The 26,797-nt window shown below is 50.1% G+C and overlaps 1 protein-coding gene across 1 annotated transcript; it reads left to right on the top strand.

Annotated features, from left to right (window-relative positions):
- Window positions 1–680: 680 nt before the first annotated feature.
- ASH1L (ASH1 like histone lysine methyltransferase) lies at window positions 681–26,466 on the top strand. Its single transcript, XM_075192449.1, has 24 exons — window positions 681–1,422; window positions 1,498–1,683; window positions 1,825–1,919; window positions 5,420–5,493; window positions 10,889–10,934; window positions 12,494–12,602; window positions 12,686–12,892; window positions 15,429–15,575; window positions 15,809–15,917; window positions 16,327–16,488; window positions 16,696–16,790; window positions 16,905–17,053; window positions 17,136–17,288; window positions 17,858–17,912; window positions 20,671–20,803; window positions 20,880–21,128; window positions 21,924–22,010; window positions 22,133–22,223; window positions 22,298–22,436; window positions 22,525–22,697; window positions 23,119–23,285; window positions 23,420–23,460; window positions 23,548–23,831; window positions 25,710–26,466. The coding sequence occupies exons 1-24, from the start codon at window positions 692–694 to the stop codon at window positions 25,799–25,801; spliced, it is 3,774 nt and encodes a 1,257-aa protein (XP_075048550.1). The 5' UTR covers window positions 681–691; the 3' UTR covers window positions 25,802–26,466.
- Window positions 26,467–26,797: the final 331 nt, after the last annotated feature.

The following is a 26,797-nucleotide window of genomic DNA, read 5'->3' as shown; positions in this document are numbered from 1 at the left end:
GTTCATGAGTAGTAGTAAGGACAGACCAACAGTGATATTATATATTAATGGCTGTGGATGCAGGGAACAATGCTTTATCTAAAATGATTTAAAACGCAATTTGTAAAAATGTGATTCAGAAATGATTGCACAGTCCCTCATTGGGACACTAAGCTCCAACCTATACAGGAGACTCCACTAAGCTCTAACCCACACAGGAGACTACCTGGTGGGCACTCAACCAACAGAATGCAGTGGTCAAGGTGATGCCTTCCATGGTTAATTTAAAGATCCCGCTTACACAGTAATAGCAGCTAGAAATGCGGGGTGTATACCTTTACGTGACACACTTCATGTTTACATGCTACATTTCAGTAGTGTGCAGTGCAGCACCTATGTAACCATTGTATGGAGGCCGCTGACTGGTGTTACTTACCACCAACCACTAACAAGGGTTAATACCGCCTCAGAGAATCAGCACAGTGATTGGTTAGAGCGTCGGCAGTGTCTATAGCTGAAGATAAGCATTCTGAATATCACAAATCTGTTTCATGGGGTTCAAAGGAATTCTAGTGTGTACTCCGCAATCGCCCCATTAATCAGACTGCAGTACCTGACACGACCAGTGGGGGTGGTATAAGTAGTCGGACCTTTAATAATAATGACTTATGTGAATACATTTTCTGGGATCTGTTATCCATTGTAGACTAATATGTGTAATCTGTTTCTTCTTTCAGTCATGGGGGTTCCATTTAGAAACGCACGGAACGCCTCTGAAGAGCCGGACTGCTTACTTCCGCGAGCGGTGCATGGGGAGAAGCAGAGTCCTTTGGACAAGACGGTGGACTGTTTTCTCATAGCTAATGCTGCTGCTCCCACGTCATCCAGCCCGGCTAGGGTATACAGCCGTGAGAAAGGCCAGGGCAAGTCGGACTCCTCTCTGGTTTCCGCACCCTCAGCGCAGCCCTCTATGGACGGCGGGGGCTTTTCATCTAGCCGGCTGCCCAGCAGTTGCCCTAATCTCTGCCTGAAGAGGAGCATGGTGGAGGCGATACACAAGCAGGCACGACGGATGTACAACTACGATAAGATCCTGGCTTCCAAGAAGAACTTGGACCATGTCAATAAGATATTGAAGGCCAAGAAATTGCAGAGACAGTCGCGTACGGGGAACAACATTGTAAAGAGGAGGCCGGGGAGACCCAGGAAGTATCCGCTGGAATCCATTCTCCCTATGGAGCTGGTCACCCGCTTAATGAGCGAGAGAGAATGTGGCGTCACCGGAGCCGACACCGTCTCCGATGTTATTGAATCTGTAGTGCAGGGAGTGACTCTAGAACCAGAGCGCCGGAAAGGCTGGAAAAGGAAGCACTTGGTCATGGAGAAGCAAGGAAAGAAGCGTCCGAAATCTGTGATGGATGAGGACCAGGAGAGCTGTACAAGGTACATCTCCCACCTACCTGATGTCCTATATGTGTCCGAGCTTCAGGTCTACTAAACTCTTCCTTTGTGTTGCAGTCTGGCCGAGTTTGCCCTAGTAGATGTTACCACCGGCCAAGAGGTCAGCCTGAGCCACGAAGACATTGGCGCTGTGAGGTCCCGTCACCTGGCACCACTGGGGCAGCGGGAGAAGAAGATGGCTCGCCCTCCCAAGAAGAAGTTCCAAAAGGCCGGCCTTTTCTCCGACGTGTACAAAACTTCTGAGTGAGTATCCATTATTCCGGGGTTTACTGACCTGACTTCATATGGGATACCCGGGAGATATTGGTGTACTTGTGGTCACTGATTCCTTACATTTATATATATATACATTGTCGCTCTAATCTCTGTCTCCTGGTGCCGTAGCCCCAAGAGTCGGCTTATACAGCTGAAGAAGGAAAAGTTGGAGTATATTCCCCGGGATCATGAATACGGTCTTCTCCCAGCGCCCATCCACATTGGTGAGTTATATGGGTGATGGTGTCTTCTCTCCATTGTACAGAGAAATATAATGCTTCTATTCGGGAGACAGACCCATTTGTAAGATGCCGTGTTTATGAAACAGTACAGTCTCTCATGGCAACCAATCAGAGTCTGGCTTTCATTCATCGAGCACAAGTGCGAGTTGGATGTAGAAATTTAGTTTTATATAAAGATCTGTAAGAAACCACAATCTTTCCATAACAGTAGCCTCATAGCCTTATTCTGTGCTCCTTCCACTATATCACTCATCTCCTGATATACTCTGTGCTGCTGGGGACCCTGCTCCTTCCACTATATAACTCTCAGCCTGTGGCTTCCTGCTGCCTCCATTTCCCTCCTCAAATCATGTCACTGCCCCTGTCACATGCAGCCTTGTCCTCACTAACACATCACTCTTCTCCTGATATACTCTGTGCTGCTGGGGGACCCTGCTCCTTCTACTATATAACTCTGTCTGTGGCTTCCTGCTGCCTCCATTCCCCTCCTCACATCATGTCACTGCCCCAGTCACATGCATCTCTGTTCTCACTAACACATCACTCATCTCCTGATATACTCTGTGCTGCTGGGGACCCTGCTCCTTCCACTATATAACTCTCAGTCTGTGGCTTCCTGCTGCCTCCATTCCCCTCCTCACATCATGTCACTGCCCCTGTCACATGCAGCCCTGTCCTCACTAACACATCACTCATCTCCTGATATACTCTGTGCTGTTGGAGGACCCTGCTCCTTCTACTATATAACTCTCGGTGGCTTCCTGTCACTGGGTGTGAGTGACTGCTGTAGAGACACAATGGGTCGATGCTCCTTTGGTTATTGTAAGAAGGAGAAGCACTATTTTTGAGCCGGTTGAAACTGGCTATGGGAGATAATATGGGTGAGAGAAGAGAGAGTAACGAGTGTGCCGCATGGATTGGGATGACCACGTCTGGGGCAGTCCATGGTCTACCAGGCCCCACAAGGTGGACAATACAGAGACCCCCGTCCGTCACACCACTTAGCACCACGGCCACAGGGTAGTGTTACAGCTTTCTATTCCTGTCCGTATAACTTTCCGAACGTCTGCCTAATGAGAGAGGAACGTCTGTGCTCCTCTGGCCTCCGGCCACCGCTCCTGAAAGAGGCTTTTGTTTTACCCAGTGAGGTCATCACAGAAAAAGCAAATTCCCAACAGATTAAGCCGCTTCCTGGAACCTGCCAAGAAGTGAAACTTCTTAAATGAGGACAAAGTAGTAGGAGTAGGTTGGAAGAAAAATGTTTTTCTTTTCCCCAGCCCTCCAAGCTGTTTTGTGTTTCGATTGCACCCCACCCCGCTGAGATTGCTCAGACGCTCCGTGACCCCCCTCCTTCTTCTCACTCATTGTAATAGACTTGTTTACAGAGGTTAGATCAGTGATAGAGCTATGTGGCAGCTGTAGTGTCATTATCTCCTGTTGTGTCTGCGAGGTCCACCACGAACCCACCCGTTATACTTCATTCTCAGCATTATATATTTCAGTGGGGATTTCTCGTTTTGTATATTAGCCACCTCTGTAGAGCTGCCGTTACACGCACTGTCCAACTGCGTCAGGCCACAGTCCCGTCCATTATCAGGTTGTACAAGAACCTCCTGTCACATCCCTCCCGTTGTCCAGCTCTGTAGAGCTGCCGTTACACGCACTGTCCAACTGCGTCAGGCCACAGTCCCGTCCAATATCAGGTTGTACAAGAACCTCCTGTCACATCCCACCCGTTGTCCAGCTGTGTAGAGCTGCCGTTACACGCACTGTCCAACTGCGTCAGGCCACAGTCCCGTCCATTATCAGGTTGTACAAGAACCTCCTGTCACATCCCACCCGTTGTCCAGCTGTGTAGAGCTGCCGTTACACGCACTGTCCAACTGCGTCAGGCCACAGTCCCGTCCATTATCAGGTTGTACAAGAACCTCCTGTCACATCCCACCCGTTGTCCAGCTCTGTAGAGCTGCCGTTACACGCACTGTCCAACTGCGTCAGGCCACAGTCCCGTCCAATATCAGGTTGTACAAGAACCTCCTGTCACATCCCACCCGTTGTCCAGCTCTGTAGAGCTGCCGTTACACGCACTGTCCAACTGCGTCAGGCCACAGTCCCGTCCAATATCAGGTTGTACAAGAACCTCCTGTCACATCCCACCCGTTGTCCAGCTCTGTAGAGCTGCCGTTACACGCACTGTCCAACTGCGTCAGGCCACAGTCCCGTCTATTATCAGGTTGTACAAGAACCTCCTGTCACATCCCACCCGTTGTCCAGCTCTGTAGATCTAACGTTACACGCACTGTCCAACTGCGTCAGGCCACAGTCCCGTCCATTATCAGGTTGTACAAGAACCTCCTGTCACATCCCTCCCGTTGTCCAGCTCTGTAGAGCTGCCGTTACACGCACTGTTCAACTGCGTCGGCCACAGTCCCGTCTATTATCAGGTTGTACAATAACCTCCTGTCACATCCCACCCGTTGTCCAGCTCTGTAGAGCTGCCGTTACACGCACTGTCCAACTGCGTCAGGCCACAGTCCCGTCCATTATCAGGTTGTACAAGAACCTCCTGTCACTTCCCACCCGTTGTCCAGCTGTGCGGGACTCTTGGTCCCTTTTGTTATGAAACTGGGTGAAGACCTCTTGCCCTAACTGTTATTAGGATGAGGACCCTCCAACCCTTTGTCCAGCTGTGTGAAGCCCACTATTACCATGGGTGACTGTGTTGTGTATAGACTTCCTTTCCCACCTTGTGTTCCGCTCTATATAGCTCAAAGATCACACCTGCTATATAGTTGTGTGTGCCCACTCTCTCATCTGTCATTAATGTCCTTTCCTATCTGTGATCAAGGTTATGACCTCCAACCCTTTATCCATATTTGAGTCATTGTCCAAGTGTGCAAGATCCTCAACGCCCAGCAGTTGTTGTGTGGTGTACGGACCTCCTGCCCCATCTGTGGGGTCCTACTATTCCACTTGTTATTCAGCTTTTTGAGGACATCATACTCATTATTCAGTTGTGTGGGATCTTCAGTCACATCTGAAAAACCTTCAGTCTCATCCATTGTACAGCTATATGGAGACCTCCTTCTTTCATGTTATTAGGGTGATCATGTCAAATCCCATCCGCAATATAGATGTTTGGGGGGTTTCATTCCCCTTGATTGCTCAGTTGTGTATGGTCCTCTAGTCCCATCTGTTATCTGTACAGATCTCCTGTTTCACCTGTGTGACCCTCTCAGCCCATTATCTAACTTTGTGATGTCCTTGTTTCACACCCATTGTCTAGCAGTGTGATGTCCTCGTTTCACACCCATTATCTAGCAGTGTGAGAACCTCCGCTCCTACCTTTCTGTCCAGTCTTGGGATGACTTCTAGTTTGTAAAAGTGCCTCCAAGTTCGTTAAGACTTAAATATACAAATAAGGGCTTTTGTGTAACTGGCATGATTGTAACAGACGTGTGTATGTTCCTCTCGTGTTTCAGGGAAATATCTCCGACACAAGAGGAACGACTTCCAGCTTCCATACGATATCCTTTGGCAGTGGAAACATAATCAGGTACATGTGTGGGGACAACTACAGGGGGGGTGTGGGGATAACTGCACATGGGGGTGTGGGGATAACTGCACATGGGGGTGTGGGGATAACTGCACGGGGGGGTGTGGGGATAACTGCACGGGGGGGTGTGGGGATAACTGCACGGGGGGGTGTGGGGATAACTGCACGGGGGGGTGTGGGGATAACTGCACGGGGGGGTGTGGGGACAACTGCACGGGGGGGGGGGGTGTGGGGACAACTGCACGGGGGGGGGGGGTGTGGGGACAACTGCACGGGGGGGGGGGGTGGGGACAACTGCACGGGGGGGGTGTGGGGGCAACTACAACTGGGGGTGTGGGGGCAACTACAACTGGGGGTGTGGGGGCAACTACAACTGGGGGTGTGGGGGCAACTACAACTGGGGGTGTGGGGGCAACTACAACTGGGGGTGTGTGTGGATAACTGCACAGGGGGTGTGGGCATAACTGCACGTGGGGGTGTGGGGATAACTACACGGGGGTGTGGGGATAACTGCACGTGGGGATAACTGCACATGGGGGTGTGGGGATAACTGCAAGTGGGGGTGTGGGGATAACTGCACGTGGGGGTGTGGGGATAACTGCACGGGGGTGTGGGGATAACTACACGGGGGTGTGGGGATAACTGCACGTGGGGGGGTGGGGATAACTGCACGTGGGGGTGTGGGGATAACTGCACGTGGGGGTGTGGGGATAACTGCAAGTGGGGGTGTGGGGATAACTGCACGTGGGGGTGTGGGGATAACTGCACGTGGGGGTGTGGGGATAACTGCACGTGGGGGTGTGGGGATAAGTGCACGGGGGGTGTGGGGATAACTGCACGGGGGGTGTGGGGATAACTGCACGGGGGGTGTGGGGATAACTGCACGGGGGGTGTGGGGATAACTGCACGTGGGGGTGTGGGGATAACTGCACGTGGGGGTGTGGGGATAACTGCACGTGGGGGTGTGGGGATAACTGCACGTGGGGGTGTGGGGATAACTACACGGGGGGTGTGGGGACAACTGCACGGGGGGGGGGGTGTGGGGACAACTACAACTGGGGGCTTGTTTGCACAATACCTACCTATGGTGCTTTACCTCTGTAAATAGATTATGAACATGTCTTCTCACAATGCTGATAGAATGATCTGGGATATGGTGCTGTTATATATTACTATCTACAAGCTGAGGGAAGGGCATATATCTGCTATTTATACCTATGACCTTATAGAAGCCCTGCCCGGGTAATATAGGGTTTCACATGTCTGTGTGTTTGTTGCAATCGTTGGACTAACAGTCCGGATGTGTGAGACAGATCACCTCAAACACTGCGTCCTCTACTAATCCACCAACGAGCCCATTATAACCTTATCCCAGACGTACGACTGCCCTCGTGTACTCAGTGCTCACAACAAAAGGGTCCATCAGAGATCAGGCAGACCGCTGTTATGTGCTCCTCGTCAGGCTGTTTATATACCCCACTGGTTTCTGTATTACCAAACACGGCCTCTATCATGTGTCCAAGGATCCCTCTTCAGTGTTGTGTAAGAGTTGTACACAGTGACGTCTTCATCCAGTGGCGGCCTGTTACCTTGACACATAGCTGCCGATACCCTGATGTAATAATATACTTAGGTATCCTGTTCTAGTATAATACACGTAGGCATCGGTATCCTGCTCTAGTATAATACACGTAGGGATCAGTATCCTGCTCTAGTATAATACACGTAGGGATCAGTATCCTGCTCTAGTATAATACACGTAGGGATCAGTATCCTACTCTAGTATAATACACGTAGGGATCAGTATCCTGTTCTAGTATAATACACGTAGGGATCTGTATCCTGCTCTAGTATAATACACGTAGGGATCAGTATCCTGTTCTAGTATAATACACGTAGGCATCGGTATCCTGCTCTAGTATAATACACGTAGGGATCAGTATCCTGTTCTAGTATAATACACGTAGGCATCGGTATCCTGCTCTAGTATAATACACGTAGGGATCAGTATCCTGCTCTAGTATAATACACGTAGGGATCAGTATCCTGCTCTAGTATAATACACGTAGGGATCAGTATCCTACTCTAGTATAATACACGTAGGGATCAGTATCCTGTTCTAGTATAATACACGTAGGGATCTGTATCCTGCTCTAGTATAATACACGTAGGGATCTGTATCCTGTTCTAGTATAATACACGTAGGGATCTGTATCCTGTTCTAGTATAATACACGTAGGGATCTGTATCCTGCTCTAGTATAATACACGTAGGGATCAGTATCCTGTTCTAGTATAATACACGTAGGGATCAGTATCCTGTTCTAGTATAATACACGTAGGCATCAGTATCCTGCTCTAGTATAATACACGTAGGGATCAGTATCCTGCTCTAGTATAATACACGTAGGGATCAGTATCCTACTCTAGTATAATACACGTAGGCATCAGTATCCTGTTCTAGTATAATACACGTAGGGATCTGTATCCTGCTCTAGTATAATACACGTAGGGATCTGTATCCTGTTCTAGTATAATACACGTAGGGATCAGTATCTTGCTCTAGTATAATACACGTAGGGATCAGTATCCTGTTCTAGTATAATACACGTAGGGATCAGTATCCTGTTCTAGTATAATACACGTAGGGATCAGTATCCTGCTCTAGTATAATACACGTAGGGATCAGTATCCTGCTCTAGTATAATACACGTAGGGATCAGTATCCTGCTCTAGTATAATACACGTAGGGATCAGTATCCTGTTCTAGTATAATACACGTAGGGATCAGTATCCTGTTCTAGTATAATACACGTAGGCATCAGTATCCTGCTCTAGTATAATACACGTAGGGATCGGTATCCTGTTCTAGTATAATACACGTAGGGATCTGTATCCTGTTCTAGTATAATACACGTAGGGATCAGTATCCTGCTCTAGTATAATACACGTAGGGATCAGTATCCTGTTCTAGTATAATACACGTAGGGATCTGTATCCTGTTCTAGTATAATACACGTAGGGATCAGTATCCTGCTCTAGTATAATACACGTAGGGATCAGTATCCTGCTCTAGTATAATACACGTAGGGATCGGTATCCTGTTCTAGTATAATACACGTAGGGATCAGTATCCTGCTCTAGTATAATACACGTAGGGATCAGTATCCTGCTCTAGTATAATACACGTAGGGATCGGTATCCTGCTCTAGTATAATACACGTAGGGATCGGTATCCTGCTCTAGTATAATACACGTAGGGATCAGTATCCTGCTCTAGTATAATACACATAGGGATCAGTATCCTGCTCTAGTATAATACACGTAGGGATCAGTATCTTGTTCTAGTATAATACACGTAGGGATCTGTATCCTGTTCTAGTATAATACACGTTGGGATCTGTATCCTGCTCTAGTATAATACACGTTGGGATCTGTATCCTGCTCTAGTATAATACACGTAGGGATCAGTATCCTGCTCTAGTATAATACACGTAGGGATCAGTATCCTGTTCTAGTATAATACACGTAGGGATCAGTATCATGTTCTAGTATAATACACGTAGGGATCTGTATCATGTTCTAGTATAATACACGTAGGGATCTGTATCATGTTCTAGTATAATGCACGTAGGGATCTGTATCATGTTCTAGTATAATGCACGTAGGGATCTGTATCATGTTCTAGTATAATGCACGTAGGGATCTGTATCATGTTCTAGTATAATGCACGTAGGGATCTGTATCATGTTCTAGTATAATGCACGTAGGGATCTGTATCATGTTCTAGTATAATGCACGTAGGGATCTGTATCATGTTCTAGTATAATGCACGTAGGGATCTGTATCATGTTCTAGTATAATGCACGTAGGGATCTGTATCATGTTCTAGTATAATGCACGTAGGGATCTGTATCATGTTCTAGTATAATGCACGTAGGGATCTGTATCCTACTCTAGTATAATACACATAGGGATCTGTATCCTGCTCTAGTATAATACACGTAGGGATCAGTATCCTGCTCTAGTATAATACACGTAGGGATCAGTATCCTGCTCTAGTATAATACACGTAGGGATCAGTATCCTGTTCTAGTATAATACACGTAGGGATCAGTATCCTGCTCTAGTATAATACACGTAGGGATCTGTATCATGTTCTAGTATAATACACGTAGGGATCTGTATCATGTTCTAGTATAATACACGTAGGCATCTGTATCATGTTCTAGTATAATACACGTAGGGATCAGTATCCTGCTCTAGTATAATACACGTAGGGATCAGTATCCTGCTCTAGTATAATACACGTAGGGATCAGTATCCTGTTCTAGTATAATACACGTAGGGATCAGTATCCTGCTCTAGTATAATACACGTAGGGATCTGTATCATGTTCTAGTATAATACACGTAGGGATCTGTATCATGTTCTAGTATAATACACGTAGGCATCTGTATCATGTTCTAGTATAATACACGTAGGGATCTGTATCATGTTCTAGTATAATACACGTAGGGATCTGTATCCTACTCTAGTATAATACACGTAGGGATCACTATCCTGCTCTAGTATAATACACGTAGGGATCAGTATCCTGCTCTAGTATAATACACGTAGGGATCAGTATCCTGCTCTAGTATAATACACGTAGGGATCAGTATCCTGCTCTAGTATAATACACGTAGGGATCAGTATCCTGCTCTAGTATAATACACGTAGGCATCAGTATCCTGCTCTAGTATAATACACGTAGGGATCAGTATCCTGCTCTAGTATAATACACGTAGGGATCAGTATCCTGCTCTAGTATAATACACGTAGGGATCAGTATCCTGCTCTAGTATAATACACGTAGGGATCACCATTATCCATGATTTCTGTGGAATTGTCAGACAATATATGGCAGGATTCACCATTCACCATTATACCTGGTTATTCTGGAAGAGCCAGACAAGATGTGCCAGGGTTACCAGTTTCCTGATCTCCCTCACCTTTATCCATCATTTGCCTGTCCTGGATGTACGTACAATGTGGTGATCCGTTCATCTTCTGTCCAGACTAAGTCTTTTTTTAGACTCTTCCTAATGTCATTTCCCCAGAGAGTCTCCTTGTTAAACAATATTACATGAAAATGCAGATTCCTTCCATGGCTGGTCCCAGGACCGTACTGGGTAATGTGGCTTCAGGCAGATCCATGATGTCACCTTAAGATGTCTGATATAATAACCGGCTTAAGTATTCCAGGCAGCTCCCATTTCTTCTGTAGATTATCGGAGGTGCAAATCATCCTAATGTTACCTTGTTACCAGTTTTCTAACAGCCTGTGGCTATTATCAGCATTATCCAGTTTCTCATAACATTCATGACACAGGTTTTTGTTATGTCTCTTCCAGTTGTATAAAAAGCCGGATGTTCCGCTCTACAAGAAGATTCGCTCAAGTAAGTTCTCAGCGTGAGCGTGGTGTAAAACGTATCCTCTACACGTTGGTAGTCACCTCCGCGTCGTTATCCCTGCGCCCTCCCCTCCGCGTCGTTATCCCTGCGCCCTCCCCTCCGCGTCGTGCGCCCTCCCCTCCGCGTCGTTATCCCTGCGCCCTCCCCTCCGCGTCGTGCGCCCTCCCCTCCGCGTCGTGCTCCCTGCGCCCTCCCCTCCGCGCCCTTCTCCCCTCCGCGCCCTTCTCCCCTCCGCGCCCTTCTCCCCTCCGCGCCCTTCTCCCCTCCGCGCCCTTCTCCCCAGGGGTGTTATCCCTGCGCCATCACCTCCACGTCATTATCCCTGCGCCCTCGCCTCCGGGGTGTTATCCCTGCGCCCTCACCTCCACGTCGTTATCCCTGCGCCCTCACCGCCACGTCGTTATCCCTGCGCCCTCACCTCCACGTCGTTATCCCTGCGCCCTCACCGCCACGTCGTTATCCCTGCGCCCTCACCGCCACGTCGTTATCCCTGCGCCCTCACCGCCACGTCGTTATCCCTGCGCCCTCACCGCCACGTCGTTATCCCTGCGCCCTCACCGCCACGTCGTTATCCCTGCGCCCTCACCGCCACGTCGTTATCCCTGCGCCCTCACCGCCACGTCGTTATCCCTGCGCCCTCACCGCCACGTCGTTATCCCTGCGCCCTCACCGCCACGTCGTTATCCTTGCGCCATCACCGCCACGTCGTTATCCCTGCGCCCTCACCGCCACGTCGTTATCCCTGCGCCCTCACCTCCACGTCGTTATCCCTGCGCCCTCACCTCCACGTCGTTATCCCTTCGCCCTCACCGCCACGTCGTTATCCTTGCGCCATCACCGCCACGTCGTTATCCTTGCGCCCTCACCGCCACGTCGTTATCCTTGCGCCCTCACCGCCACGTCGTTATCCCTGCGCCCTCACCGCCACGTCGTTATCCCTGCGCCCTCACCGCCACGTCGTTATCCCTGCGCCCTCACCGCCACGTCGTTATCCCTGCGCCCTCACCGCCACGTCGTTATCCCTGCGCCCTCACCGCCACGTCGTTATCCCTGCGCCCTCACCGCCACGTCGTTATCCCTGCGCCCTCACCTCCACGTCGTTATCCCTTCGCCCTCACCGCCACGTCGTTATCCTTGCGCCATCACCGCCACGTCGTTATCCTTGCGCCCTCACCGCCACGTCGTTATCCTTGCGCCCTCACCGCCACGTCGTTATCCCTGCGCCCTCACCGCCACGTCGTTATCCCTGCGCCCTCACCGCCACGTCGTTATCCCTGCGCCCTCACCGCCACGTCGTTATCCCTGCGCCCTCACCGCCACGTCGTTATCCCTGCGCCCTCACCGCCACGTCGTTATCCCTTTGCCCTCACCTCCACGTCGTTATCCTTGCGCCATCACCTCCACGTCGTTATCCTGCGTTATCACACCCCCAGTCCCACCTTTTCCTCTCCGGACACACAGGGTACCGCATTCCATTGCTCTATTTTTGGCCTCTTTCTTATGCTTATTATGGTCTTGATGTAATTATTGTTTGTGTTTCCCAGATGTCTATGTGGATGTAAAACCTTTGTCTGGATATGAAGCCACCATGTGTAACTGTAAGAGACCGGAGAATCGGGAGGAGGGGGGCTGCGTGGAGGACTGCCTTAATCGGTGAGTTGTATTACCATCCCGTGTCCGTCAGATCACTAGATGTAACGTGGATGGAAACAGTGACCCTGGTCTTTCCCTTGTAGAATGATTTTTGCAGAGTGTTCTCCTAACACGTGTCCATGTGGGGAGCGGTGCCACAACCAGCGGATCCAGAGACACGAGTGGGTCCAGTGTTTAGAGCGCTTCCGGGCAGAGGGGAAAGGATGGGGCATCCGCACCAAGGAGCCATTGAAGGCCTCTCAGTTCATCATCGAGTACCTGGGCGAGGTGGTGAGCGAGCAGGAGTTCAGGTACCAGGTCTCCTCATCTTCTATGGGGTCTCCCCTGTCTACGAGGTGCTGTTACTCCTCATGGTGGTTGTACAGATAAACATGGAACATATTTCACTTCCAATGTTAGAAGTATTTATCATGTTATACAATAGTACATTATACTTTGGATTGACTGTTGATTTGGCGGTTTGTGTGTATAGAGGAGTAGGGTCCTTGTATGAAGGTTGGTCAGGATGGAGTGTTGGTTAGGTGGCTGTTACAGGGGTGCATGGTCCTAGTATGAAGGTTGGTCAGGATGGAGTGTTGGGTTAAGTGGCTGTTACAGGGGTGCAGGGTCCTTGTATGAAGGTTGGTCAGGATGGAGTGTTGGGTTAGGTGGCTGTTACAGGGGTGCAGGGTCCTTGTATGAAGGTTGGTCAGGATGGAGTGTTGGGTTAGGTGGCTGTGTACAGGGGTGCAGGGTCCTTGTATGAAGGTTGGTCAGGATGGAGTGTTGGTTAGGTGACTGTGTACAGTGGTGTAGGGTCCTCGGATGAAGGTTGGTCAGGATGGAGTGTTGGTTAGGTGGCTGTGTACAGGGGTGCAGGGTCCTCGGATGAAGGTTGGTCAGGATGGAGTGTTGGGTTAGGTGGCTGTGTACAGGGGTGTAGGGTCCTCGGATGAAGGTTGGTCAGGATGGAGTCTTTAGGTGGCTGTGTACAGGGGTGTAGGGTCCTCGGATGAAGGTTGGTCAGGATGGAGTCTTTAGGTGGCTGTGTACAAGGGTGTAGGGTCCTCGGATGAAGGTTGGTCAGGATGGAGTGTTGGGTTAGGTGGCTCTGTACAAGGGTGTAGGGTCCTCGGATGAAGGTTGGTCAGGATGGAGTCTTTAGGTGGCTGTGTACAGGGGTGTAGGGTCCTCGGATGAAGGTTGGTCAGGATGGAGTCTTTAGGTGGCTGTGTACAAGGGTGTAGGGTCCTCGGATGAAGGTTGGTCAGGATGGAGTGTTGGGTTAGATGACTGTGTACAGTGGTGTAGGGTCCTAGTATGAAGGTTGGTCAGGATGGAGTGTTGGTTAGGTGGCTGTGTACAGGGGTGCAGGGTCCTTGTATGAAGGTTGGTCAGGATGGAGTGTTGGGTTAGGTGGCTGTGTACAGTGGTGCAAGGTCCTTGTATGAAGGTTGGTCAGGATGGAGTGTTGGGTTAGGTGGCTGTTACAGGGGTGTAGGGTCCTAGTATGAAGGTTGGTCAGGATAGAGTGTTGGGTTAGGTGGCTGTGTATAGAGGAGTAGGGTCCTTGTATGAAGGTTGGTCAGGATGAAGTGTTGGGTTAGGTGGCTGTGTACAGTGGTGTAGGGTCCTCGGATGAAGGTTGGTCAGGATGGAGTGTTGGGTTAGGTGGCTGTGTACAGTGGTGTAGGGTCCTCGGATGAAGGTTGGTCAGGATGGAGTGTTGGGTTAGGTGGCTGTGTACAGTGGTGTAGGGTCCTCGGATGAAGGTTGGTCAGGATGGAGTGTTGGGTTAGGTGGCTGTGTACAGTGGTGTAGGGTCCTCGGATGAAGGTTGGTCAGGATGGAGTGTTGGGTTAAGTGGCTCTGTACAGGGGTGCAGGGTCCTTGTATGAAGGTTGGTCAGGATGGAGTGTTGGGTTAGGTGACTGTGTACAGGGGTGTAGGGTCCTAGTATGAAGGTTGGTCAGGATAGAGTGTTGGGTTAGGTGGCTGTGTACAGTGGTGTAGGGTCCTTGTATGAAGGTTGGTCAGGATGAAGTGTTGGGTTAGGTGGCTGTGTACAGTGGTGTAGGGTCCTCGGATGAAGGTTGGTCAGGATGGAGTGTTGGGTTAGGTGGCTGTGTACAGTGGTGTAGGGTCCTCGGATGAAGGTTGGTCAGGATGGAGTGTTGGGTTAGGTGGCTGTGTACAAGGGTGTAGGGTCCTCGGATGAAGGTTGGTCAGGATGGAGTCTTTAGGTGGCTGTGTACAAGGGTGTAGGGTCCTCGGATGAAGGTTGGTCAGGATGGAGTCTTTAGGTGGCTCTGTACAGGGGTGCAGGGTCCTTGTATGAAGGTTGGTCAGGATGGAGTCTTTAGGTGGCTGTGTACAGGGGTGTAGGGTCCTCGGATGAAGGTTGGTCAGGATGGAGTCTCTAGGTGGCTGTGTACAAGGGTGTAGGGTCCTCGGATGAAGGTTGGTCAGGATGGAGTCTTTAGGTGGCTCTGTACAGGGGTGCAGGGTCCTTGTATGAAGGTTGGTCAGGATGGAGTGTTGGGTTAGGTGGCTGTGTACAGTGGTGTAGGGTCCTCGGATGAAGGTTGGTCAGGATGGAGTCTTTAGGTGGCTGTGTACAGGGGTGTAGGGTCCTCGGATGAAGGTTGGTCAGGATGGAGTCTTTAGGTGGCTGTGTACAAGGGTGTAGGGTCCTCGGATGAAGGTTGGTCAGGATGGAGTCTTTAGGTGGCTGTATTGGGCAGTTTCATGCCACTCTAGTGATTCCTCGATGGGTGCATAATGGTAAAGAAACAGCAATTATTCCATGGTGTTCAGATAAACTTTAATAACTGTCCTTACTTCCAGGAACCGAATGATTGAGCAGTATCACAACCACAGTGACCATTACTGTCTTAACCTGGACAGTGGTATGGTCATTGACAGCTACCGCATGGGCAACGAGGCTCGATTCATCAACCACAGCTGTGACCCCAACTGCGAGATGCAGAAATGGTGAGCCCGTCTCCTACTTGTGGTGTCATGCTTTCCAAACACAACCTGGTCCTTTATTAAGAACATCTCTGGGGTTATGTCTTGAAGAGGACCTAAATGGCCTGTATTGCTTGTGAGGACAGATCTGACCAGCATAGGGATCACCTATGGAAGTCACACAGAGTATGCTTAGGATGCCCCCTAGATGAATCTCTTTCTCATATCTGTACGTCATTCATTGTCTTGCGGCCCAGGTCTGTGAACGGTGTGTATCGAATCGGATTGTATGCTTTGAAGGACATGCCGGCCGGGACCGAACTGGCCTACGACTACAACTTTCATTCCTTTAACATGGAGCAACAGGTAAGAGAACATGGTATATACAGGGTTTGTATGGACTCTGTGCAAGCTCAGAACACGTGAACACCCTACGTAATCTGACTTACATACATGTAAAGTTGGATAGCGCCAACTCTGGAAATACCAGGCTCCACGGACCTTCTCCTCATGTGCCGCTTTACAGGGGATCTGCCGTGTTTGTTGCTAAATCTCCCCCCAAGATGATTTGCAAATTATTATTATTATCTGTTCTGCTACCTTATGGTAGAAAATCAGTTGTTTCTAGCTTATCTACCTGTGAGCTGGGGATTTCACATTTGTAAAGACAGCAGTTGAAGCGTTACCCCTTAGAGCTGGAGATCGTTACCCTATGTGATGTCTCGGGTCCAGATAATTGTACAGTAAAAGTCTCCTGTTCTCCCCCATCCTGCAGCAACTCTGTAAGTGCGGCTTCGAGAGATGCAGAGGGATCATCGGTGGAAAGAGTCAGAGAATGAATGGACAGAACAACAAGGGCAACCACCTGTTACCTTCTCACCGGAGACTGGGGCGCTCCAAGGAGAAGAGGAAATCCAAGCACCGGCTGAAGAGGAGGGTTAGTACATCCGAGACTGAGCATTGACGTTGCTGAGGTCCCAAGTGCTGGCTGTTTGCTCGTTATAAGGATATTGTGGGGGGGTTACTGTGGCGTCATCTTGCCGGGCTGTCTCCAGTTCACCCCCGTCATACTCAGCTTATAGCGAAGGAGGAAATGCAGCCATGATTGGTGCAGTAATTCCTGGCCTTTTCTTTCTCTTTCCAGAGGGGTCACCTCAGTGAGGATCACAGTGACAATGTTGGGACCCCAAACAGGCTGAGCCCACAGCTACACATGAAGCCAATGTCCAACAGAGAACGGTGAGAAGCTTAGATGTCACTACGTCTTGTGCTGCCCATCATGCCGCTGTACTTGCCCTTTGTGTGGGCATCGTGGAAGCGAATCCGTAGCTGACTTTACCTTTGTCTTTACAGGAATTTTGTATTGAAGCACCGAGTTTTCCTGGTGAGGAACTGGGAGAAGACTCGGCGGAGACACGAGGAAGTGAAGGATGACCTGAACCCCACATCGCTCTATAACCGCTGGAACAGCGTGTGCAGGGATGATGGAAACATTAAGTCTGGTGAGGCTGGATGTGGGCGTATATTACTGGGTTATACGCCCTCCCCAGGAGCGCCTGCTGACCCCTCTGATCTGTCTTCCAGACGTCTTCATGACCCAGTTTGCTGCCCTGCAGACGTCTCGTTCCGTACGCACCAGAAGGTTAGCGGCTGCGGAGGAGAACATAGAAGTGGCCCGGGCAGCCCGGCTGGCCCAGATCTTTAAAGAGATCTGCGATGGCATTGTCTGTTACAAAGGTGACGCTCCTCTTGCTGGTATATGTAAAGATCTAAGCTTCCATATATGATGCTTCATGGTGCAAAGGGCTGTTCTACTGCTACAGTGTAACATAACGTGGAAATAAGCGATTAGTCCCCTTACAGACAACTGAAGCCACAGTACAATGTTCTATGTGGCTCTGATACCAGAAAAAATGCTGAAATTGCAAAGCACAGCATGTCTGTTAGCATTTGGTGTATAACTGACTATGACCTTGTGTATGAGCCTACCAATTCATGCAGGGCAAGTCTGACGTCAGCTCAGTCACTCAATGTCTGCGCTGTTAGAGAAGCTCCGCCCTGCTAATATGGCTGCCCGCTCTAGGGGGACACATTTAATTATGTATTAATAATTCCTATGTAATTCAGCCACTGAGGATGTAATTGAAGGGTCTTTGTAAGGCTTTAGGTGGAAGATGCTTTAGAACCAGCATGATGTGAGGGACATTTATAGACGTCTGGTGGTCTTCCTTGTAGACCCCTGAAGTATAAACATATCTCAGTAGCACTATGGCCATGTCTGACCAATTCTTCTCTTCATAATTTAGATTCCATGAACCGGAGTCTGGCGACCCCCCTGCTCAGTCTTCCACATAAGAAAAAGTAAGGACCGAACCGTTCCTGTCCCCATTAAGATCCTGTCCCTTACACCCTTCTGTCTATCCTCGCACCCTCACCCCTTCCCTGTCCCCTCTAATCCTGGTACATTGGACCCTTCCTCACACCCCTCGCTCCTCCTGGGATCCTGTCCCTGACACCCTTCTGTCTATCCTCGCACCCTCACCCCTTCCCTGTCCCCTCTAATCCTGGTACAATGGACCCTTCCTCACACCCCTCGCTCCTCCTGGGATCCTGTCCCTGACACCCTTCTGTCTATCCTCGCACCCTCACCCCTTCCCTGTCCCCTCTAATCCTGGTACCATGGACCCAGCCTCCCACCCCTCGCTCCTCCTGGGATCCTGTCCCTGACACCCTTCTGTCTATCCCCTTACCCCTTCCCTGTCCCCTCTAATTCTGGTACCATGGACCCAGCCTCCCACCCCTCGCTCCTCCTGAGATCCTGTCCCTGACACCCTTCTGTCTATCCTCGCACCCTCACCCCTTCCCTGTCCCCTCTAATCCTGGTACAATGGACCCTTCCTCACACCCCTCGCTCCTCCTGGGATCCTGTCCCTGACACCCTTCTGTCTATCCTTGCACCCTCACCCCTTCCCTGTTCCCTCTAATCCTGGTACAATGGACCCTTCCTCACACCCCTCGCTCCTCCTGGGATCCTGTCCCTGACACCCTTCTGTCTATCCTCGCACCCTCACCCCTTCCCTGTCCCCTCTAATCCTGGTACCATGGACCCAGCCTCTCACCCCTCGCTCCTCCTGGGATCCTGACCCTGACACCCTTCTGTCTATCCTCGCACCCTCACCCCTTCCCTGTCCCCTCTAATCCTGGTACCATGGACCCAGCCTCCCACCCCTCGCTCCTCCTGGGATCCTGTCCCTGACACCCTTCTGTCTATCCTTGCACCCTCACCCCTTCCCTGTCCCCTCTAATCCTGGTACCATGGACCCAGCCTCCCACCCCTCGCTCCTCCTGGGATCCTGTCCCTTACACCCTTCTGTCTATCCTCGCACCCTCACCCCTTCCCTGTCCCCTCTAATCCTGGTACCATGGACCCAGCCTCCCACCCCTCGCTCCTCCTGGGATCCTGTCCCTGACACCCTTCTGTCTATCCTCGCACCCTCACCCCTTCCCTGTCCCCTCTAATCCTGGTACAATGGACCCTTCCTCACACCCCTCGCTCCTCCTGGGATCCTGTCCCTGACACCCTTCTGTCTATCCTTGTACCCTCACCCCTTCCCTGTCCCCTCTAATCCTGGTACCATGGACCCAGCCTCCCACCCCTCGCTCCTCCTGGGATCCTGTCCCTGACACCCTTCTGTCTATCCTCGCACCCTTACCCCTTCCCTGTCCCCTCTTATCCTGGTACCATGGACCCAGCCTCTTACCCCTCGCTCCTCCTGGGATCCTGTCCCTGACACCCTTCTGTCTATCCTCGCACCCTCACCCCTTCCCCTGTCCCCTCTAATCCTGGTACAATGGACCCTTCCTCACACCCCTCGCTCCTCCTGGGATCCTGTCCCTGACACCCTTCTGTCTATCCTCGCACCCTCACCCCTTCCCTGTCCCCTCTAATCCTGGTACAATGGACCCTTCTTCACACCCCTCGCTCCTCCTGGGATACTGTCCCTGACACCCTTCTGTCTATCCTTGCACCCTCACCCCTTCCCTGTCCCCTCTAATCCTGGTACCATGGACCCAGCCTCCCACCCCTCGCTCCTCCTGGGATCCTGTCCCTGACACCCTTCTGTCTATCCTCGCACCCTCACCCCTTCCCTGTCCACTCTAATCCTGGTACCATGGACTCAGCCTCCCACCCCTCGCTCCTCCTGGGATCCTGTCCCTGACACCCTTCTGTCTATCCTCGCACCCTCACCCCTTCCCCTGTCCCCTCTAATCCTGGTACAATGGACCCAGCCTCCCACCCCTCGCTCCTCCTGGGATCCTGTCCCTGACACCCTTCTGTCTATCCTCGCACCCTCACCCCTTCCCTGTCCCCTCTAATCCTGGTACCATGGACCCAGCCTCCCACCCCTCGCTCCTCCTGGGATCCTGTCCCTGACACCCTTCTGTCTATCCTCGCACCCTCACCCCTTCCCTGTCCCCTCTAATCCTGGTACAATGGACCCTTCCTCACACCCCTCGCTCCTCCTGGGATCCTGTCCCTGACACCCTTCTGTCTATCCTCGCACCCTCACCCCTTCCCCTGTCCCCTCTAATCCTGGTACCATGGACCCAGCCTCCCACCCCTCGCTCCTCCTGGGATCCTGTCCCTGACACCCTTCTGTCTATCCTCGCACCCTCACCCCTTCCCTGTCCACTCTAATCCTGGTACAATGGACCCTTCCTCACACCCCTCGCTCCTCCTGGGATCCTGTCCCTGACACCCTTCTGTCTATCCTCGCACCCTCACCCCTTCCCTGTCCACTCTAATCCTGGTACAATGGACCCTTCCTCACACCCCTCGCTCCTCCTGGGATCCTGTCCCTGACACCCTTCTGTCTATCCTCGCACCCTCACCCCTTCCCTATCCCCTCTAATCCTGGTACCATGGACTCAGCCTCCCACCCCTCGCTCCTCCTGGGATCCTGTCCCTGACATTCTTCCCTGTCCGCCCGGGGTGCCATGTCCCCTAATAATGGCACCCCCACTTGCCTGCTGGTTGTTGGGGTACGGGGTACCCACTGTGTAGTAATTTATAGATGATATAATTGAGCAGTGGGGTGACGCCTCTCTTTCCGCACAGGAACCCGTATTACTATGAGAAGGTTGGCGATCCACTGGATTTGTTGACCATTGAGAAGCGGATCCTCAGCGGACATTATAAGACGGTTGAAGCCTTTGATACGGACATGCTGAAAGTGTTCCGTAACGCGGAGGTAAGTTCAACACGCGGCAGCCTCACACCGCGTATAACTGGAACCTTCCTGACACGTAACACATTTGTCATTCCAGAAATATCATGGGAGGAAGTCTGCTATAGGGCGGGACGTGTGCCGTCTCCGCAAGGCTTATTACAGTGCTCGCCACGAGTCTGCCGCCCAGATAGACGAGATCATGGGAGAGACGGCCAGCGAGGCAGACAGCAGCGAGACATCGCTGTGCGACAAAGAGGGGGTGCATGAGAAGGAGGACGACATCATCCGGTGTGTCTGTGGCCTCTACAAAGACGAGGGGCTGATGATTCAGTGCGAGAAGTGCATGGTGAGTGTGCGAGAGATCGCACGACTGGATGATTAGTGAAACGCGTCTTGTTTCAGGAATGCAGAAATTACACCATACATGAAGGGAAGGCCATAGACAGATAAATCAGATAATGCCTTGCAATATATTATTATAGCATGATCCTATATGTGACTGGTCATTGTTACATTATAGACATGTAATAGCCGTGTGGAGAATTTATCTTTCTTACAAGTGATTGGCGCAGCGATAGAGGATAGGGTTGGACGTATGGAACAGATCCGCCCGTTTGGCAGCAGATTGAAAGAGCGCACACAACGGCCTTTCCTGGGTGGCTGTCGGCCGTTCTTAGACATCTAGGTTGGCAAAGCATTGCGTATGCCACCATGTCTAACCCGTATGATCTGAGTTGGCCAAATTTCCAGACAAAATCACAGCTGGTCTAAGTCATCGGGGTCATCTGTGAAATGCCTAGGTTTGCCTCTGTTAAAATACCTTGGTTATCGCAATTAACAAGATTGGGACCCCGAGAGTCCTTAAGACCCCTGCCCCTTGTACTTAAAGAGTATTAGAGACACATGACCTTATCTATCAGTAGATAATGGAGAGTATTACCCATTGGAGCTGAGTGTGCATTGATAAGGTCAATAAGTCACAATCGCACCGTTTACTTCTCTCCAGATCCAATAAGGGTCCATTAAACGGAAGTTGCAGCGCCACGCTGGTGATTTTGTGTCCGCTAAGGGCGGTGTTGCATTCATGAAATCCGGTTCTGTGTGTTACGTAAAATGTCCGGTTGTGTGTTGTTCTCTTCAGGTGTGGCAGCATTGTGACTGCATGGGAGTGACGACCGACGTGGAGCATTACCTGTGTGAGCAGTGTGACCCCCGGCCTGTCGATAGGGTGAGTGACTCGGACTCTGCACCCCGCTCCGTCCTAGCGCTATTATTACCCTGATGTCTCTGACACCTTGTAGGACGCTCTGTCCGATCCCGTCCTTCTAATGTTCTACCATTGTGTTTCAGGAAGTACCGATGATCCCGTGTCCTCATTACGCTCAGCCCGGGTTCATCTACTTCATCTGTCTCCTGCGGGACGAGCTGCTTCTCCGACAAGGTACGGCCGCAATGTATACTTATGTAAGTGTCTGTTCTCCTGTGTCAGAGACTGATCAGGTTGTGTCTGGTCAGGTGACTGCGTGTATCTCATGCGGGACAGCCGCCGTACACCGGACGGACAGCCAGTGCGACAGTCATACCGGCTGCTTTCTCACATTAACCGCGAGAAACTCGACATCTTCCGGATAGAAAAGCTGTGGAAGAACGAGAAGTGCGTTGACTAATTACTTATAATACTATATGCAATGCCGGCTTCTCTGACGAGCGCTGTAAATTACTCCATGTCCTTCTCTCCACAGGGGCGAACGATTTGCCTTTGGTCACCATTACTTCCGGCCACACGAGACGCACCATTCGCCATCTCGTAGGTTCTACCACAACGAGCTGTTCCGCGTGCCGCTCTATGAGATCATACCACTGGAGGCAGTGGTGGGCACCTGCTGCGTTCTGGACCTGTACACGTACTGCAAAGGTAAGGGGACTGCACTGTCCTAATGACTGCTCCCTCCTCCACTGCACTGATAGCAAGGGAGAAGGTGAGATCTTCCTCGTTCAGGACCATCCTCACTTCTCCACTCTGAGCCCCCTATGGACGACCCCTCGTTGTCCTGTCTTCATGGTAATCTTCCTGCCGTAGACTTGGTTCCTCTCTTAGGAACCTCTGTCCTCCAGCTCTGGAGGTCATTGTAGATTTTTAAGCGCCTGGTTGTGCTGTCTGGTCAGTCACGTTTATATATAGGAAACTTTATTTACACTTCAGTGTTCCTTTTATCTGTTACAGTTGTCCGCATCGTGTCTGTATTTACGGCTCACGTTCTAGCTGGATATGTGTAGGTACTTTGGTGTCACACTCCTATATGATGACCCCAAACCAATCTGTGTCTCTTTTCCAGGGCGTCCCAAGGGCGTTAAGGAGCACGACGTTTATATATGCGACTACCGGCTGGATAAATCTGCTCACTTATTTTATAAAATCCACCGCAACCGCTTCCCAGTCTGCACGAAGAGTTACGCCTTCGATCACTTCTCCAAGAAGCTGACGCCGAAGAGGGACTTCTCGGTAAGTGTTTTATGGGCATTATATTGCGGACTGTAGATTATTCCGTCAGCCATAAAGAGTCTTGGAATAGCAGAATGTACTAGTTATAATGATAAGACGATATCATTATCACTGACCTACATCTTTCCTTGTAGCCTCATTATGTGCCGGACAATTATAAACGGAACGGGGGCAGGTGAGCAGACACTTCAGTGACATTCATACATTTCAATGCCTTAGTAAATCTATTACGACTGCCCATTTTCTGTATGTTTCATCATAGGTCGTCCTGGAAATCTGAGCGACCGAAGTCCTCAGGTGGAGACCTACCACAGGATGACACCCTGCCCATCATGGAGGATTTATTAGTAAACAAGGACACCCCACCACCAGCACCTGAGGTGGCAGAACCAGGTCCCACCCAACTGGAGGTTACTGAGAGTGGAGCGATGGAGAGTAACAGCCACCCTCCGCGTCTCTGCTCTCCCCTAGAGAGGCAGCAAGTGAAGAGAGAGAAACTCAACCAGATTCTCCTCCGACTTCTGGAGAAGCTGCCGGGGAAAAATGGTGAGTCGGGGCTTGTCACACTAACATCGGCAGATCTACTCGTGCAATGTGTGTTTCCTGGAATAAATGTTTCATGTAGTTTATCTTGTACTAAGGCTGGGGGCAAGTATGCATGTTAGAGGGAAAGGGCAGATTCGGCGTTCTGGTAATGTATAAAGAGGTGGCATTCGCTGCCGGATATGTGTCAGAGGGATGAGAGGTGTCTACAAAGTTCTCAACTTGTTTTGTGGGAACAGAACATTCAACTGCAGATGGATCTTTTTTGGCCCAGTGTTGCCTCATCAGTGCAGTAACCGGCCTTAGCCAGATGCCCCCTTTCCTTTTGGAGAACTAGTAATTGCAAAATAGAGGCTACTATTTTATTAACTCAATGAAAATGGATCCACCCTGAATGTTATCACCGAATCATCAGCTGTTGTCTGTCAGCTCAACAGATTCACTTTTTGGACATAATTGTCACCATATTCGTGTCATGGAACTTTCTTCCCCCCAACCGATTGACTAACATTTCCCTCAGAACCTGCTTTGTGAAGACTGCTCTGTTTTCTGCATCAGACCGCCAACGGTGGACCCCCGGGAACTCCTGGCCACGCTTTCTTAGTCTCCGATCTCTTTATCTTTACTCTGAGTGATAAGTTCAGGCCACTTGACCATCATTGTTCTGGGTACACCTCACAATCTGGCCAGGTTACCCAATTTTCCACAGTCTGGCAGAAAGGCTAGCCATCGAATTTACTGTCCTCGAGATTGGTTCAACGTGCTTGGTGTGCAGAACTAGAGAACATGATCATTGCTGACTTTATAGCTGCTTTCTAAACCAATGCTTTATGGAACTGGAAAGCCATTGCCCAATATCTCAGCATTGGTCCATTGTAGTAAAGTCCTTTGGGCCCAGCATCTAGTCATGGTTCATGATTGTCATCTTCTGTTCTTCTTTGCTTTTTATTCATTATTTTTCCATTGTTGTGCTAGCATGCAGTGTTTGTTCCAAGTTTCTGCACAGTGATTTTGAGATCTGCCTAACCCCTCCTCTCAAGATGTTGGACCATACAGCTTAGTTTATATTTGTGGGCATCCACGCTACAGTTTCAGAGCAGTGGTTCTCATCGTGTCCTGTAGAGGTCCTCCCAGGAAAACCGCTGAATTAATCATTGATTCTACCACCTTATCAACTTGTGTTCATGAGGAATCCACAAATCAGTGTACTGTGGCCTCTTCATCCCCCCTACACTGGCCTTACCCAATCTGATGCCGGTACTATAGATACTATGGTATCATGGCTTATAAGAAAGAGGGCTTGTTGTCTGTTTGATATCATCATTTTATCCTATTCCAGTTCAGGGTGTGGGGTTGTGTTTTCAGTGACGGTGTACCCCATAGGGTTAGTGTACTCCGAGGCAGTCTACGAAATGTTTAGGAGCCCAATATGGGTCATGTATGAGGTTGGAGAGGACTACACCACTCTTGTCAGTTGCAGTAACTGTTATCACAAGTGATGGCTCCTGTTATCGAGATGGGGGAGGGCAGGAGCAGGCGAAAATGGGGTAATATTCAGTGATGCTTTATTCAGTTCTTTTTTTCAAAAACAGGCTTTTGAGTGGTCTCCTGCCATCTTTCCTTGGGCAGTAATGGGGGCCCATTATGACCAAAGGAAGCGTTGGGAACTTCTCCAACACGTCAACTGGTTATTCAAATACAAAAATAACAGTATCACTAAATAATGTAATACTTTATCCTGATTAGTGGGAGATGATATTGAGGAGAAATAATCTGCAGGATAAAAGCTAAGAGTTGATGAGTAGCCTGAGGATGGCATTTAATCATTTGTATAAATGTGATAATATCCCCCCATCTGTCTTTATCCTTGTGTGTCTGCAGTGATCGATGTGACCTATCTGCTGGAAGAGGGTCCGTGCAGGAAGTTACGGCGACGCACTCTCAACTTCCCCGAGTGCATCTTCAGAAAGTGACCTGACACTGCCTGAGAGCTGGATGCGGTACCCGGGGTATAGAGGAGACCAACATCAGCCCCTCCATCTATGTTCTAAGCATTGCTGTGTTACTGGGGCCGGGCCGTGAGGACCTCCCAATGGACTGCTCTCCTCTGTAGAGCCCAGCGTCCACTGAGAGCATGCTAAGAGCTTCCCAAGACACCATGGTGGTAGCATATAGTACCCAACCTGAAATGTTCTGCTCAGTGGACTTTGTGTATTTACAGTGCTGCTGTTCTGTCTCTCTGCCCTGTAGTACTTTACCAACCTCTCCCTCCTCCGAGTGACTTTCTCATTAGTCCTGCCATTATATAACCCTTAATATTCCAGTCAATCATTAGCTGTGCTGTCCCAATGCTTCTGTGTTCTGCACCTTGCCTAAAAGCAGCACTTTCCCCCGTTTCCACCATACTAACTGCCCTAGAATCGGTCTATGAAACTCGACTGGTTCATACACGAGGTTAACCTTTGTCCCCAGCACTAAGAGGTGACCATACTAAAAGGACATGTACCTCTCTAACTATCCCACCAAGAGGAGACTATAATGAAAGGCAGTTACCAGACTAACTATACCACCAAGAGGAGACTCTACTGAAAGAACTTCTCCAGAACATCACCAGTCTGACTATACCACCAAGAGGAGACTACTGAAAGGACATCTCCAGGAGAACATCACCAGTCTGACTATACCACCAAGAGGAGACTACTGAAAGGACTTCTCCAGAACATCACCAGTCTGACTATACCACTAAGAGAAGACTACTGAAAGGACATCTCCAGGAGAACATCAGCAGTCTGACTATACCACCAAGAGGAGACTCTACTGAAAGGACATCTCCAGGAGAACATCAGCAGTCTGACTCTACTGAAAGGACATCTCCAGGAGAACATCAGCAGTATCCCCACAGAGGGTACTTCTCCAGATGGTTAAAGGAGGAGTTTCCCAGTATACAGCACAGCAGAACATTTGTGCTA

The sequence above is a fragment of the Mixophyes fleayi genome, chromosome 12 (assembly GCF_038048845.1).
Source record: "Mixophyes fleayi isolate aMixFle1 chromosome 12, aMixFle1.hap1, whole genome shotgun sequence".
Taxonomy (NCBI): Eukaryota; Metazoa; Chordata; class Amphibia; order Anura; family Limnodynastidae; genus Mixophyes; species Mixophyes fleayi.
This window is presented reverse-complemented; position numbering and strand designations above follow the sequence as displayed.

Excerpts from the sequence above, each read along its gene's own strand:
- ASH1L (XM_075192449.1), top strand. The coding sequence starts at position 692 with ATGTGTAATCTGTTTCTTCTTTCAGTCATGGGGGTTCCATTTAGAAAC. Across the intron at positions 22,224-22,297 it reads CGAGCTGCTTCTCCGACAAG|GTGACTGCGTGTATCTCATG; the intron begins GTACGGCCGCAA and ends GTGTCTGGTCAG. Across the intron at positions 23,461-23,547 it reads TATAAACGGAACGGGGGCAG|GTCGTCCTGGAAATCTGAGC; the intron begins GTGAGCAGACAC and ends GTTTCATCATAG.